Source organism: Melanerpes formicivorus, unplaced genomic scaffold, assembly GCF_026170545.1.
Source record: "Melanerpes formicivorus ecotype bairdi unplaced genomic scaffold, bMelFor1.0.p_v2 SCAF_39, whole genome shotgun sequence".
Taxonomy (NCBI): Eukaryota; Metazoa; Chordata; class Aves; order Piciformes; family Picidae; genus Melanerpes; species Melanerpes formicivorus.
The window spans coordinates 4,218,332-4,232,753 of NW_027142391.1; the positions used below are offsets into that span (position 1 = coordinate 4,218,332).

The following is a 14,422-nucleotide window of genomic DNA, read 5'->3' on the forward strand; positions in this document are numbered from 1 at the left end:
TCCAGGAGGTTTCCAAACTCATGACTGGCACTACAGAGCAGAAAAGGACAAACAATAAAGGAACAGGTGAAGTCCCTTCTGTCATCTTATTTATTCCCTAGCAGGGTTCTAGGAAGCTCCACAGGTTTCAAATCAATGCTTTTTCAAAGTGCTTTCCCAGCTGCAGAAGCAGGCAGTGCAGCTCTCAAAAGCATGCCAAGAGGCTCAGAGAGCAGAGCAGCTCTCCTGTCATACCCCTGGTGTTATTTAGCTTTCTCCCCAGGAACGTGTGAGGCTATCAGCATGCTGTTGGAAGTGGTTTTGAAAGGAGATATTCATCTTAGTGAAACTCCTGTTATGGAAGTACTGAAGCACCAGCAGACCCAAAAGGACACAACAATTACTGAGGTGCCACAGCTTGTTGACAGTTACCCTAAGATCCAACACATCAGACTTAATCATATTTTACTTCTCAACTCCACAAAGTTATTTACATGAGTCACAGAAGCTGGAAGGGATCCAGTACCTCAGAAATGCTAAAGACCAAACAGGATCTATGTTACCCATGACAGCTCCTAACACAGTTAATCTAGATTGATCACTTCACTTCTTCCCACACAGCCAAGCCTTAGCACACTACATTTTTTCTGTAGTGTGTCTAGAAAGCCACCTAAGCTTCTCCAGTTGCCCTCACTGCTTGGGAGCCAAAACCTGCTGCTCTTTCTCCCATCCTCAGCTTATCTTAGAACCACCATAGAATGCTAGGTTGGAAGGGACCTTAGATATAATCTCCTCCAACCTTCCTGCCATGGGCAGGGACACCTCTCAACTAGACTTGGTTGCTCAAGACCTCATCCAACCTCCAGGCAGGGGACATCCACAACCTCCCTGGGCAACCTGCTCCAGAGTCTCATCACCCTCGTACTGAAGAACTTCTTCCTAAGATCCAGTCTGACCCTACCGCCCCTCAGCTTCAAACCATTCCCCCTTCTCCTGTTGCTACACACCCTTGGGAAAAGTCCCTCTCCAGCCTTCCTGTAAGATCCCTTCAGGTGTTGGAAGGACAGCTCTAAGGTCCCCCCCAAGTCTTCTCTTCTCGAGGCTGAACAATCCCAGCTCCCTGAGCCTGTCCTCAATAGCAAAGGTGCTCCAGCCCTTGGATCATCTTTGTGGCCTCCTCTGGCCTCACTCCAACAGCTCTGTATCCTTCTAATGCTGGGGACACCAGAACTGGATGCAGTATTTGAGGTGGGGTCTCACAAAGGGCAAAGGGGCAGAATGCCTTCGCTTGCCCTCCTGGCCACGCTCCTCTTAATGCAGCCCAGAAAAACTAACACAGCTCACAAAGGGAACATCCAATCTCTGCAGCATCACAGCTCTGCTTCACATGAACCAGCAACAACACACAGGATGGCAACAGAGACAGGCTACACAGACATCAGAAACAAGTAAAGCTTCATCAGGAGGATTTTAGGGCCACTGGTGAAGCACAGCTGTTCTTCAGGAAAGCAAGAGAGGTCTTCCAGTATGATTTGTAGCAGAACTGATTCATCTTTGTCAGGAGAAACTGGTCAGAATTGCTGGAACTGGAAACACAAACCCCTTCCAACCTGGCATTCTCTGATTCTATGACAACTGCAAGGAGCATGCACAGGAAAACAATGATTAGTTTCTCCAAGTCACAAGATTTAGGCACTAGGACACAAAGCTGCTCTGAAATTATTTGTAGCATCTGCTGCTGGAGTAGTATGACTTCATTGTGCAGTATGACTTCATCAAGTTAGAAGTAATCTCACCCTATTTTCCATGCTGGTAGCTGTGAAGCAGGCAAAACAGGCAAACACAAAATGGAATGAGCCCATGTGTAGGGAATGCATCTCTGTACTTCACTGTTTGTTACCACCTCCTCTGCCTCCTGCCATGTGTCAGATGAAAGACACCAAGCCTGAACTGTCAGATGTGACACAGCCAGTTTCTAGCTCTGCAATAAACACACTCATGTCTCATTTTAAGATATTACTGGGAAAAAAAAGCAAGTCCAACCTCAATTTACTTCAAGAATGAAGCTGAACAGTGCCCAGGATGCCCCCCAATCCCTTTCACCCTGCAGGGTCACCCCTAAGTGTATGAGGCAGTATTTACTCTGGCACTTTTAACTCCCTCCTCTATCTTATGTTTCTAAATGCAAGCTTACATTCTTTGTTTTTCATCAGTAAAAGCCCACTACCAGCTCCTGTGTTCTGAACTGCACCTAGAGCAACAGGGCAGCACAGGGTAAGACTCATAACACTCAGCCCAAAACTTTCAGTGTATGACAACCAGCATGATAATGTATTTAATTAGCAGGCAACATTTCAAAGCTGTTGACTTGAACTTCCCTGCTTCACTTGACATGTTTAGCTGAAGGCAAAACAAGGCTGTTTTCCTGTTGCTATCTCACACCAGAAGAGAGCTCAAGTGTCTTTTCCACTGCACATCTTTCCCTCCCTGCAATAGTGAAATCAGCAGTGACAAACACACTGAGGATTCAGTTTTTGCTAGCATAATCAGCGCTGAGGCGTTGGTGGTTGTGTCATTTTTACAAGTGCCTTTGATACATGGTGTCAGTAAGAAGGGGGGGGGGGGGGGAATATCTAACAGAGAAGTTCAAGAAGTTGGAGCAAGGAAAAAGTAAACAAACCCCAATGACACAATTTCCATGTGAGAAAAGCAGCAAAATTGCCAGTACCCTGATGTCATCTCCTTTGAATGCTGAAAGCAGGAGGGGGAAAAAAAGAGGAACCACTAAACCAAATAAATTCTAGAGGTATTAAACCCTGCTGCAATACACTTCCCACATAGTTTTGCAAACATCTTTAATGTGTTGTACAAGACTGATGCTGACAACAGAAGCTTCAGCTTTTGTTGTTAATATCCTGAGCAATTAATGCAACTCAGCAGGAACTTATTGCCCAGAATGGCAACGATCGCATTGTCATTCCAGTCAGACACAAAAGCACCTGCTGCTGTGCAAGAGGAGAACAACTGTGCCTTAACCCATTGCTAGAACCTGCTCACTACCAATCCAACAGCTCTTTTCAAATACCACAAAGCAGGAGAGAAGGGAGAGAGGGAAGGATCCTGCACGCTCGCAGGTGCCAAGACTCACGGATTCACAGACAGCATCAGGTTGGAAGGGGCCCCCAAAGGGCACCCCTGTCCAATCCCCTGCACTCAGCAGGGACATCTCCAACTGGGTCAGGATGGCCAGGGCCACAGTAAGTCTGATCCTGAATGTCTCCAGGATCTACCATGGACATCCATGCTGAAAAAAGCCTACATGGCCTCCTTTGCTGTGGGCTCACAAAACTGAGTTGTAAGGACTAAAATGGAAAGCTTGGATAAAAAAAGATTGGGGGGGAGGGGGAACTTTATTTTGTCTGCTAGCAAGAGATGGCAGGTGATCTGTGCCTTCTAAGGACAGCTCACCTCTTCAGAACTTCCACTAGCCAACAACAGTAGGATGCTCAGCCATAAGGTAACTTACCCACCTCTCCTGCTCACACTACCCACAGCAGCATCCAAAACAAGCATGGATGCCCTTTATGTCAAGCAGGCAGCAGCTGCACAAGCAGCCAGAGGCTGTGCAGTGACAGCACCCTGGGAAGGAACATGTTTAACCTTTTACATGTACAAATTCAGATAAACAGAGGCAAACCACAACTGAACTCATTTGTTCTTGCTCATAGCCCTGCCTTGTCTTCTCCAAAAATGAAAGTAATAAAATAAAGGCACTAAAGAATTCTTAAACCTTTTATTTCCCCCCCAAATCAAACCTGCCACATTGCTTTAGTGTCTCTGCATCCTCATTTGTCCATCCCTCTGCTGAGACAGGCTACCACGAGTCCGCCCTCCTGCCTCCCTTTACAGCCCTGTGCTGTATAAAACTAAAGGTAAAGGCACAGCCAGATTTAACTTCCCGGGAAAAACTTCACTTACTTACAATTTCCCCCAGCCACTCCAAGCTGATATTTCTGGGGGGTTATAAAACCTTCTCACATTACACAGACCACAACCTGAGCTCTCCAGGCCTGTTAACTAAGCCTACACCAAGCCCAGATCACCGTTTCCACAGCAAAACGATGCCTGCTTCGGAAGCTAAAGATTTACTCGGGAGCAAGGAGCGACAGGAAGAGATCCAGATGAAGAAATATCATCACCTCACTAGAGAATGGGGCAGGGAGGGGGAAAAAAAATAAAAATGGGAGATGTGAAAGTTTTCCTTACCAGTTTGAAGTCTTGAATGCTGCAGATGAAATAGGGGGTGTTCGGCCGGCGGCTCTCGATATATACGCAATCTTGGGGAGAAACACAAGATTTTTACAATCATGGCAATTCACTTCTGCCCCTCCAAGAAAGAACCTAAACCCAGGCTACATGACAAAGCAGCTTAAGCTTAGAAAGAGCCACCATTTCATTTGCATAGCATCATTTACTGAGAGGGTGATCTCGAAATAGAAACTAGATGCTTGGGGAGGATAAAGGAGGGAATCGACCGCACAAAAAGTTGGGATTCAAAGAGACATTCAGCTGGGAAAACAAAGAGGGACTCGGCTGGGCCCATCCTGAATTCGGTTCATCACAATGACCAGGTCACAACCTATGAACCAGATCACAACAAGGCAGGGAACTAATCAAATCTTGGGTGGTTAGCTCGCTATTAAGAGCCTCACACTAACATATTTGCCCTTCCAATCGTGAAGAAAACCAAGACAACCAATCCGAGCCCAAACGCAGCAAACTAAATTAGATTTACCTCAGGGAAGGACTGGGCTCTCTCAAATTACATTTGACATGACAGAAGCTGAGTAATTATGTTTGTTTGCTTTTGACAACTGGACTCTACAAGGCTGCTGTAAAGAGAAGGTCTGTGGGATTCAAAACAGCCTTGGCAGTAGCCCCAACAAAAGCGGTGCCTCCGAAGAAAATTACAGCCCGGATGGGAAAGTGCCTGATTAATGATAATGACCTCCGAAATCAGAACATCCACACACAGCTTGCTAGAAGGCAAAGACTCTATTCACAAAGCCAAACAAGTATTTAAAGGACAGCCACTGTGTCTCTCATTTTACATTCAGATAGGTGGCTGCAATTCAACAGGCAGGAGACACCAGGAATGGAAGCTACTCTGTGGGTGAGTCTCCAGCTGAGAAGAATCAAAGAAACTAAGAATGATAGGGGTTGGAAGGGACCTCTGGACATCACCCTGGCCAAACCCCCTACCAGGGAAGGGTCACCTAAAGAAGGCTGCACAGGAAGGCATTCAGGCAGGTTTTGATTTCAGAGGAGACTTCACCCCTCTGGGCAGCTTATTCCAGTGCTCCACCACCCTCAGAGTAAAGATATTCCTCCTCATGCTTAGGTAGAGCTTCTTATGTTCAAGTCTGTGCTCATTACCCCTTGTCCTGTCACTGAGAACCACCAAAGAGAGACATCCTCCTGACACCCACCTTTTAAGGATTTCTTTCTATACACAAAGAAAATCCAAAGCCTTAAGTTTCACAAGGAAATGGAACAGCAAAGCTACCGAGGCAGCTACAGAAATAGCATCAGTCTGAGGTCTTCCTCTGTGTATTTTCACTATCTAGCATGTGACAACCCAAACATCTCACACCAGGAGTCTCAAGGCAAACAGAAATTTCAAGGATGTAAAATGCTCTAAATCTTGGGAGCTTTTCAGTAAGAAAATAACAATAAAGACTCTTCTCTAACAACCTCCAGGACCTCTCCAGGATCAATAAGAACTGCATCCATTTATTTCAAGAATGGCTTTCCTTCTCCAAGCAGCCAGACTTCCTCAGCTCATCATCCCATTTAGCCAGCTCTCCACTCACTCAAAGCACCAGCTCAGGATCCCAGGTGAATCAGCCATCTACAGGAGGTTCCAGCACTCATTTGCAGGAAGTTTGTCAGGACTCACTGGGGAATGTGTATGAAAGGCTGCACCATTTCAGCTGGAGAAAACACTACAACTTCCACATATTGTGGGGTTGGGTTCCCCCCCCCCCACCACCTTCCTCTTAATATCTCAATTTTGCAAGCCTCATTTTCAGAGTGTTATCAGACAGCACACAGAGTAAACAGCCAAGCATGCCTCTGAAATGGCTGACACAAAAGAGAATCTGGCATCTACTCTGGGTAAAGCAAACACGTGGACTCAGTGGTACACTGCGTTTAAGGAAGGCGCTGCTGGCTGCCTGCCAAGATTTAAAACAAAGATGACATCCAGTTAAGATGTCTCCAAAGCAATAGAGGCTGGAGAGAGAGGAAAACAAGTTAGGCCAGGTGCAAAGCCAGGGGAAAATGGCTAACATTCTGGGATGCAGTCACATCAGCCGCTCAGAACTCACCGCAAAGAGCAACTCCTTGCTCTTGCCAGAAAGCCAAAACCCAACCAGATTGTTTTGAGGAAGAGCTTTGGTGTGGACCCAAGCAGTAGAGGAAAACCAGATACCATTCTTCTAATGCAACAAACCTGTGTGCTGTCACTTATACAATGGTTTAGGTTGGAAGGGTCCTCCAAAGGCCACCCAGTTCAATCCCCCTGCAGTCAGCACAGACATCCTCCACTAGATCAGGTTGCTCAGAGCCTTGTCAAACCTGACCTTGAATATCTTCAGGGATGGGGCCTTGATTACCACCCTGGGGAACTTATTGCAGTGTTTCACTACCCTTATGGTGCACTGGACTTGATGATCCTCGAGGTCTCTTCCAACCTTAGTGATACAACTTGTTCTTAACATCCATCTAAATCTCCTCAAGTTCAAACCATTGTGCCTTGTCCTTATCTTCATGAAAAATACAGTATAGTCCTTCCTTACCCCTAGCACACTGCAGTGTGCTACTGAACCCTTCTTTTCCACTGAGCACATCCTTCTGGAACATTTTCAGCTCTGTATGACTGCCAAGATCCTCTGCATAGACTTTGACAGTGTCAGACAACTCTCATCTCTGTGGCTTAGGCCACTCTGTATCCAAGCATCCATTGTCACGTTGTCAGAAAACCAGCAGCCCAGAGCTGCAGTTCAGCCATTCCACTTTGTGCCTACTCTTCCAAGCTGTGTAAGGGCCTCGATGGTAATTTCTTGAGACAGGAACACTGGAACAGGTTGCTCAGGGAAGTGGTGGAGGCCCCATCCCTGGAGACATTCAGTCATGCTTGATGTGGTTTTGAGCAACCTCATCTAGTTGGGGATGTCCTTGCTTACTGCAGAGGGATTAGACTGGACGAGCCTTCAAGTTCCCTTCCAACCATTCTGTAACTCTATGAGGCTCTGCTCAGTGATGCCCACTGATATGACAAGGGGCAGTGGGTGCAAGCTGGAGCAAAGGAGGTTCCATGTGAACAGAAAGGATAACTTTTTCTCTGTGAGGGTAACAGACCCCTGGAGCAGGCTGCCCAGAGAGGTTGTGGAGTCTCCTCCTCTGTAGCACAGTATCGCCAAGGCTGGAAGAGACCTCAAGGATCATCGAGTCCAACCTGTCACCACAGACCCATGACTAGACCATGGCACCAAGTGCCACATCCAATCCCCTCTTGAACACCTCCAGGGATGGTGACTCTACCACCTCCCCGGGCAGCACATCCCAATGACTAATGACTCTCTCGGTGAAGAACTTTCTCCTCACCTCCAGCCTAAACTTCCCCTGGCACAGCTTGAGACTGTGTCCCCTTTATGTCACCTCTGGAAACATTCAAAACCCACCTGGATGCATCCCTGCCAGACCTACTCTATGTGACCCTGCTCTGGCAGGAGGGTTGGACTGGCTGAGCTTTCAAGGTCCCTTCCAACCCCTAACATCCTTGGACTGCGTGTGATTCTGTGGTAAGCCACTACTTCACCCTCAGTGCACTACATCCACTGATTTGCTTGCACCTCCTGATGTTTGCCCTGCAATGGCAAAACAGAGTGAAGCAATCCCAGCTTCCCTGCACAGCTCCTGGGACTCAGTGCCTGACCCCAGCCATGAGTGCATTTGCTTACTTCCCTATCTCGTGTAAAGCGTCCCACTGGAGATGAAGTATTTCTACGACACATGGCACAGAGTCATTATGCCTTTGGGCTTGTGATATTCACCAGATGTGCCCTACTTCTGAAGGGTTACATTAATATTCCCCACACTAAAAGCTGCTTTGAAAATTAGAGCTTCAATAGATGGACTTAAAGACCTTTTATAAAGCAAACAAACAAGCAAGAAACCACAAACCAAAAAAAAACCTCCCACAACCACTACCCAACCACCTCACTCTTCTGAGCACACAAACCTTTATCACCTTAACTGCTGCAGTTTATGGAGTAACCATCTTCACTACTGGAAGCTTTTTCTGCTTTGCCCAATGAGTCAACACTTGCATCATCCAAGAAACAAAGCCCTAGGCTCTCTGCACAGCACCACACTTACACAGCAAAGATATTCCTTGAAAGCCATCATCAAGGAATTGCCTACAAGCCCTGCTGTTGTATTTCAACAGTCACAAGCTCAGGCTTTAGTATAGCTGTTGGCAAGCAGAGTTCCAGTACAGACACATTTCCCAGTATCTTACTGGATTACACATTCTTTCCCTCATCTTGTTTTCCTGAACCTCTTATGTTAGGCCTAGAGGGTATGAACACCAATAATGCCAGCTGTGCAAAAAACCCCACTTTACAAGTTAGGTACAACTTCAGAGAGCTCATCAGACACCCAGTTCATAGAACCCTAGGACAGCTTAGGTTGGAAGGGACATCTACTCCAACCTCCCCACCATGGGCAGGGAATCCTCTCAACTAGACTCAGCTGCTCAAGGCCTCATCCAACCCACCCTTGAACTCCTCTCTGGACAACCCATTCCAAAGCCTCACTACCCTGGTACTGAAGATCATCTTCCTAAGATCCAGTCTAACCCTACCCTCCCTCAGCTTCAAACCATTCCCCCTTGTCCTGTTGCTAGACACCCTTAGGAAAAGGCCCTCTCCGGCCTTCCTGTAGGATTCCTCCAGGTATTGGAGGGCAGCTCTAAGGTCCCCCAGGAGTGCTCTCTTCTCCAGGCTGAAAAACCCCAACTCTCTCAGCCTGTCCTCATAGTAGAGGTGCTCCAGCCCTTGGATCACCTTTGTGGCCCTCTGTTGGACTTGTTCCAACAGCTCTGTGTCCTCTGTACAAGGGCAAACTGGTTGGAGTATCTCATGCATCAGCTCTAACGTTGTCACAACTAACCAGATCAATCAGGCTCAGGAATCAGGAGAAGCAGGTGTTCTATATTCAACCATTCCATCAGCCTGCTAAAACCCCTACTCCAGCTGTACTTATCCCTCTACACTCCTGGTTCTCATCCACCACTCCTAACTTAATACACAGAAAGCAACCACTCTCATTAAGGCTGCAGACTGAGCTGCATCACAGCAGACATTTGTACGATAGATCAGAGGGACCAGAAAACAAACAGCGTCCAGGCAAGCTCTGCAGAACAGGTTTGTGTCATCAGAACCAGCCTGGTTTGTTTCATCCTGGATTTAAAAGGGGAGGGAAAAAAAATAAATCCAATTGTTTATTGAGCTAGAGCTCAATTCTCTGAGAGAGAATGAATAGATTTTACAGAGTCATATCCATAAGGACTGGGGAGGGAGACACGGTGTGTGCATGCACGCATCCTGAATCCAAGCTGTGGGGCAGGCAAATAATGACGAGATAGCTACATCCTACAACTGAAGGATATTTGAATGCCTCCATTCTAGTGCTGAAAATTAAAAGATTTAGTCCTCCTAGTGCTCTGTGCCAACCAGAGAATCAGCATGATCAGGCAATTCTGAGCCGTTCTCCCTGTGCCCCAGCCAAAACCAGTGGGAGCCCCAAGCAGCAGGGCTCTTCCTTTCAGTGTCTTAGGTACTTAAAGTTAAATGCCACAATCCTTCACTGCCACCCCCGGAACAGTTAAATGCTACCAGGAGAGCAGGATATTAGCAGTTACAGGTCATTAATAGCCAAGTGGTACCTTCCAAAGGATCAGAAAAAAAATTTTTTTGCAACATTGAGTGAACTCTAAAGGCTGCAACCTGCATTTGCCTGCATTCCAAGCAGAGGAAAATGACCAAACCCTGGAAAACAAAGGTCAGTCATGGAAAAAGCAAGGCATTTGGCATGAAGGTTTAGTGACAAACACAGAAGCACAGGGAGGAAATGCACTGGGAACCACAAACACATGGTTGTAGCTAGAGAAATATTCCCACTGACAGGTAGGGAGCTGTACAGTCGCCTCTCTTCCCCCCATATGGCTGACAACAAACAAATTGCCAGCCTGATCTTTTAGTGTCTCTTCCTGCTGAGCAGATTTCAAGCAACACTGCTGGCTCCTTGTCAGAAAACAATGGGCTAGAGCCCTGCTCTGCAATAAATGGTTCAACCAATTTACTGTCTTCATTTGAAACTCACAGGAGTATTCCCAGGGCCTGGACTGTAGTTCTTATTTGGCAAATGATTTTATTATAAACTGGTATCATAGTGAATCCATTTTCTTCAAGGGGTTTTGCTGCTGTTTAATGGACTGTCAGTATAATTTAGATTTCATCTATTTAAACTCATTCAAGCCTGGCTCCTGATTGTACAATAAATGGAACATATTTCTATTCAACAAAATTAATGGCAGCTAATTGTAGTCTGCGGCTCCCAATTTCATAGAAGCGACTGTTCTGTAGCTCAGGCACCCAGCTACAGCCTTTCCCACACCAATTATTTTCCTGCACCCCTCATGCATGTCCACAACGCTCTCCACTTCTTCCTGCAGATGCATTCAGACACAGTTTGTTAACCACTCTGGTACAAAGCAAACACTTCTCTTCCAGAAAGCGTGCTGCCGAAAACACCACCACCCCCCCTGGAAGCAGAGAGATTGGAGATGCTCAGGGTACCCACGCTAGGCTATCCTCCCATCTCAGTGATGCTTTTCTTCTTCAATTAAAATCATGAGAAGGGAGGAGGGGTGGCAGCAAGAGTGCAGCCCACTAAATTAAATAACCAGTCAGCCTAAGAGCTCTTTTTGCAGCAGCAGATAAGCTTCACTGCCCCTCTGAAGACTTTTCTGATCTTTTAAGGTCACAGCAAACTTTTGGTGGAGGTGCAATGTTTGCTCCCAATGCTTCTCCCAGGTGTTTTGCAAACATCTCTGAAGCTTGTCCCTCAAACCTGAACTGGATGCATGTCAAAAGCTCCTCATGGAGCCTCACCTGCCCTATGGAAGCCACAACAGACAAGCAGCACCACAAATAGATCACATTGCTACATGGCCTCACTGCTTCAGATATCCATCCTCCCCCCCCTTAAAAGAACTTTAATGTGCAAATTACAACAGACTTGAAATGGCTGTGGATAATTCCAGGGAGACCTTCACAACAATCATTAATAACAAGCCTTAAGAAACCAACAGGAGGAGTTGGCATTGTCTACCTGAAATCAACTTAATCCCTACAAGGTCTTCAAATAAGAGCACATAGCTGGCCCATAAAGCTGACCTCCTTGACACAGCTTGGAGTTTAAGAAGTTCTTCTGTTGGTCTGTGCATCACTACATCTCTGTACCCTAGCAGGCAAAGCAAGCACACCAAGAGGACTTGGAAGAGAAAGCTCTTCTACTCCCAAGCCCACCACAAACACCAAATGGTTGCTCAGCTTCTCTCTTTGCCATTCTCTTGATAACTGAAGTGCAGCACACCACAATGCCTCATCACAAGGACAGGCTTTACTTGGGTGGCCCTCAACTACAGAAACCTAACAGCCACTGCTATTTCCCTAGTAACTGGCCCATCACTTCACCTTCCCCTTTAAACAAATGGAGAGAATGTGACCCATTTTATAAGGTATTGGTACAGCCCTGGACAGGGACACATCCTCTGAAGGGGAAAACTAAATGTGTCACTTGAGTGAGGCTGATTTTCCCAGAGCACTGTAGTTCAAATACTGCAGTCTGCTGCCTCAGCCCCTGCTGTGATGCAAATACACTCAGGTCAGCTAAGCTTATGTGACATCCTCCCTGTGGTCTGCTAACCTGATATTCACCTACCTGCAAATACCTTGCAGCACCGAGGCAGTACCTGATTTGAAAAATAACCAGCATGGACTTCCTGAACTGCAAACTATTTTCCTATTGTTTCAGTAAGTAAATAGCTCTGGGACACCTTTTACACAAAACAAATTAGTGCAGCCACTACAATGATGAACTTGCAGGAGAAAGCCATTTACTCTTTCAACACTGGTATGTTGTTTGGGGGGTTTTTTTCCTCCTTCATTTTAAAGCATAATGATGATGCCAGTATGCTGGCCAGCTGCTTGAATAAGCAATGCCCACCTCAGGGAGAACAGAAAAATGGGCTTGCCTCACTATCAAGTATAAGGAGACACAATCACCACAGTAAAGATACAAGCAGACATTTCTCAAGCCCAAGAAAAGTAACTATTCATCTACTTTCTGGTGTATTTCTTTCCTAAACTAACACCAGAAATGGAAGGTTTAAATCTCTATCAGCTTTCATGTATGTTACAGAAAGTTCTCTCATCCTTTCTTGCTTACAATCTCTTGATTGTTTTTGGTAAGAGCATCCACAACACATTCTGGACTTCAACAAAAATACTAGATAGGGTCCAGAGGAGGCCACAGAGATGAGGGGGCTGAAGCACCTCTCCTACAAGGACAGGCTGAAGGAATTGAGGATGTTCAGCCTGGAGAAGAGAAGGCTCCAGGGAGACCTTAGAGTTGCATTTCACTATCTGAAAGGGAACTAGAAGAAGGCTGGGGAGGCACTATTTAGAAGGGCCTGTGGTAACAGGATGAGAGGCAATGGTTTGAAACTTGAGCAGGGCAGATTTAGATTGGACCTAAGGAGGAAGTTCTGCACCATGACGAAATACTGTAACAGGTTGCCCAGGGACATGGTTGAGGCACTGTCCCTGGAGTTACTCAAGATCAGACTTGATGCGGCCCTGGGCAGCCTGCTCTAGTGGGAGGTGTCCCTGCTGAGTGCAGGGGGTTTGGACAAGATGACCTTTGAGGCTCCCCTCCAACCCAAAACAAGCTGTAAGTCTGAAGGTTGGACTCAATGATCTCAGAGGTCTTTCCCAACCAAAACAATCCTGTTGTTCTACAGAGCCACTCTTCCTGCCAGTGCTGAAACAAAGCAAAAACCTTTCCATTGTAGTTCAATTCACTTCAGATGCATCCTTAGAGCAACACACACTCTGCTTACTGGATACTCTTCATACAAAACTGTCTTCTTGGGATAAAAGGAGAACCAAGTAACTGCCCCAAGATGATGATAATACAGGGAAAAAATAACATTCAGGAATGAGTCAGAAGATAGCCAGTTACAGGCAGAACCGCCTTACACCAGTGTGGTCCATCAAGCAGGAACATGAAAATGGAGATAAATCCTCCTCTCAAAGTTATTTTTTATCAATTCTGAAGTTGCATTTAACCTTTTTCATTTTCTATTTCCTTGGAAACAAACCAACAAAAGCATTCTCCTTTTACCACACTCTTAGCCTGCTTACACACAGCGCTGAGGGCCAAACCTGCAGAGAAACCTCCCTCTCACCTCTGAGCTTTCTCCTCCATCCCCCATGAAGGTATTTTGACATAACCTGCATTCCAAAACCAAGCAGCTAAGCTTAGTGCCAGGGCCAAAACTCTGACAGATGAATTTCCACTCCCTCCTTCCCCTAGTTTATCAGCACAATCTCCGGGTAGAAGTTCAAGCAAGCCTCTGGCACGAAGTAAACTGCTCTGCTACCTGGGAAACCACAGCATTGTCCCCAGTACATGAACTCAGAATTCAGTTCACTGTGCACAGCTGTCTCTGTGACTGATCAACCTCCCCCTCATCTGATTGCTGATGAAAGACATGGAAACTTCCACAGAGCAAAGGCAAGGGGGCCTTGCAAACTCACATGCTGCAAGTTCAAGCTATTTCAACTGAAGGAAATTGAAGACAGGCCATGAGCAATTACTGCAGCCACAAACCTCACTCTCAAACTCTCCTGTTTCAAGGAATTCCTTCCTCTTAGTCCAATTCTTCCACAGTTTGTATTTCCACTGGTTTTGTTTCACAATTTCCATTCACCTAAGTTCAAGAGAGACACACACTGCATTCTCCATGGAGCAGGACTTTTTGCCTAGGTTACACTTTCTCCACATACAGCCTCTGCAAAAACAACTCCCTGCTGCTCCTCCTCCCTAGAAGTGTTTAATCCCAGGATGGAGGAGACTTTGAGCAACCTGGGCTAGTGGGAGATGTCCCTGCCCACAGCAGGGGGTTGGAATTAGATGATCTTTAAGGTCCCTTCCAAACCAGGCCATTCTATGATTCTGATGCTGCTGTCTGCCAATCTGCTCATGCCTGTGTTCCACAATTACCTACAGCAGTTACACCAAAAATCTT

At 46.3% G+C, this 14,422-nt stretch overlaps 1 protein-coding gene across 3 annotated transcripts in view; it reads right to left on the reverse strand.

Moving 5' to 3' along the window:
* RERE (arginine-glutamic acid dipeptide repeats) overlaps nucleotides 1-14,422 on the reverse strand; it is a 266,319-nt gene that overhangs the window by 164,384 nt on the left and 87,513 nt on the right. For all 3 annotated transcript variants that reach the window (XM_068158322.1, XM_068158320.1, XM_068158321.1), the window contains exon 3: nucleotides 4,246-4,316. In XM_068158322.1, coding sequence (XP_068014423.1) covers nucleotides 4,246-4,316 — 71 coding nt within the window. The remainder of the gene's footprint in view (nucleotides 1-4,245; nucleotides 4,317-14,422) is intronic.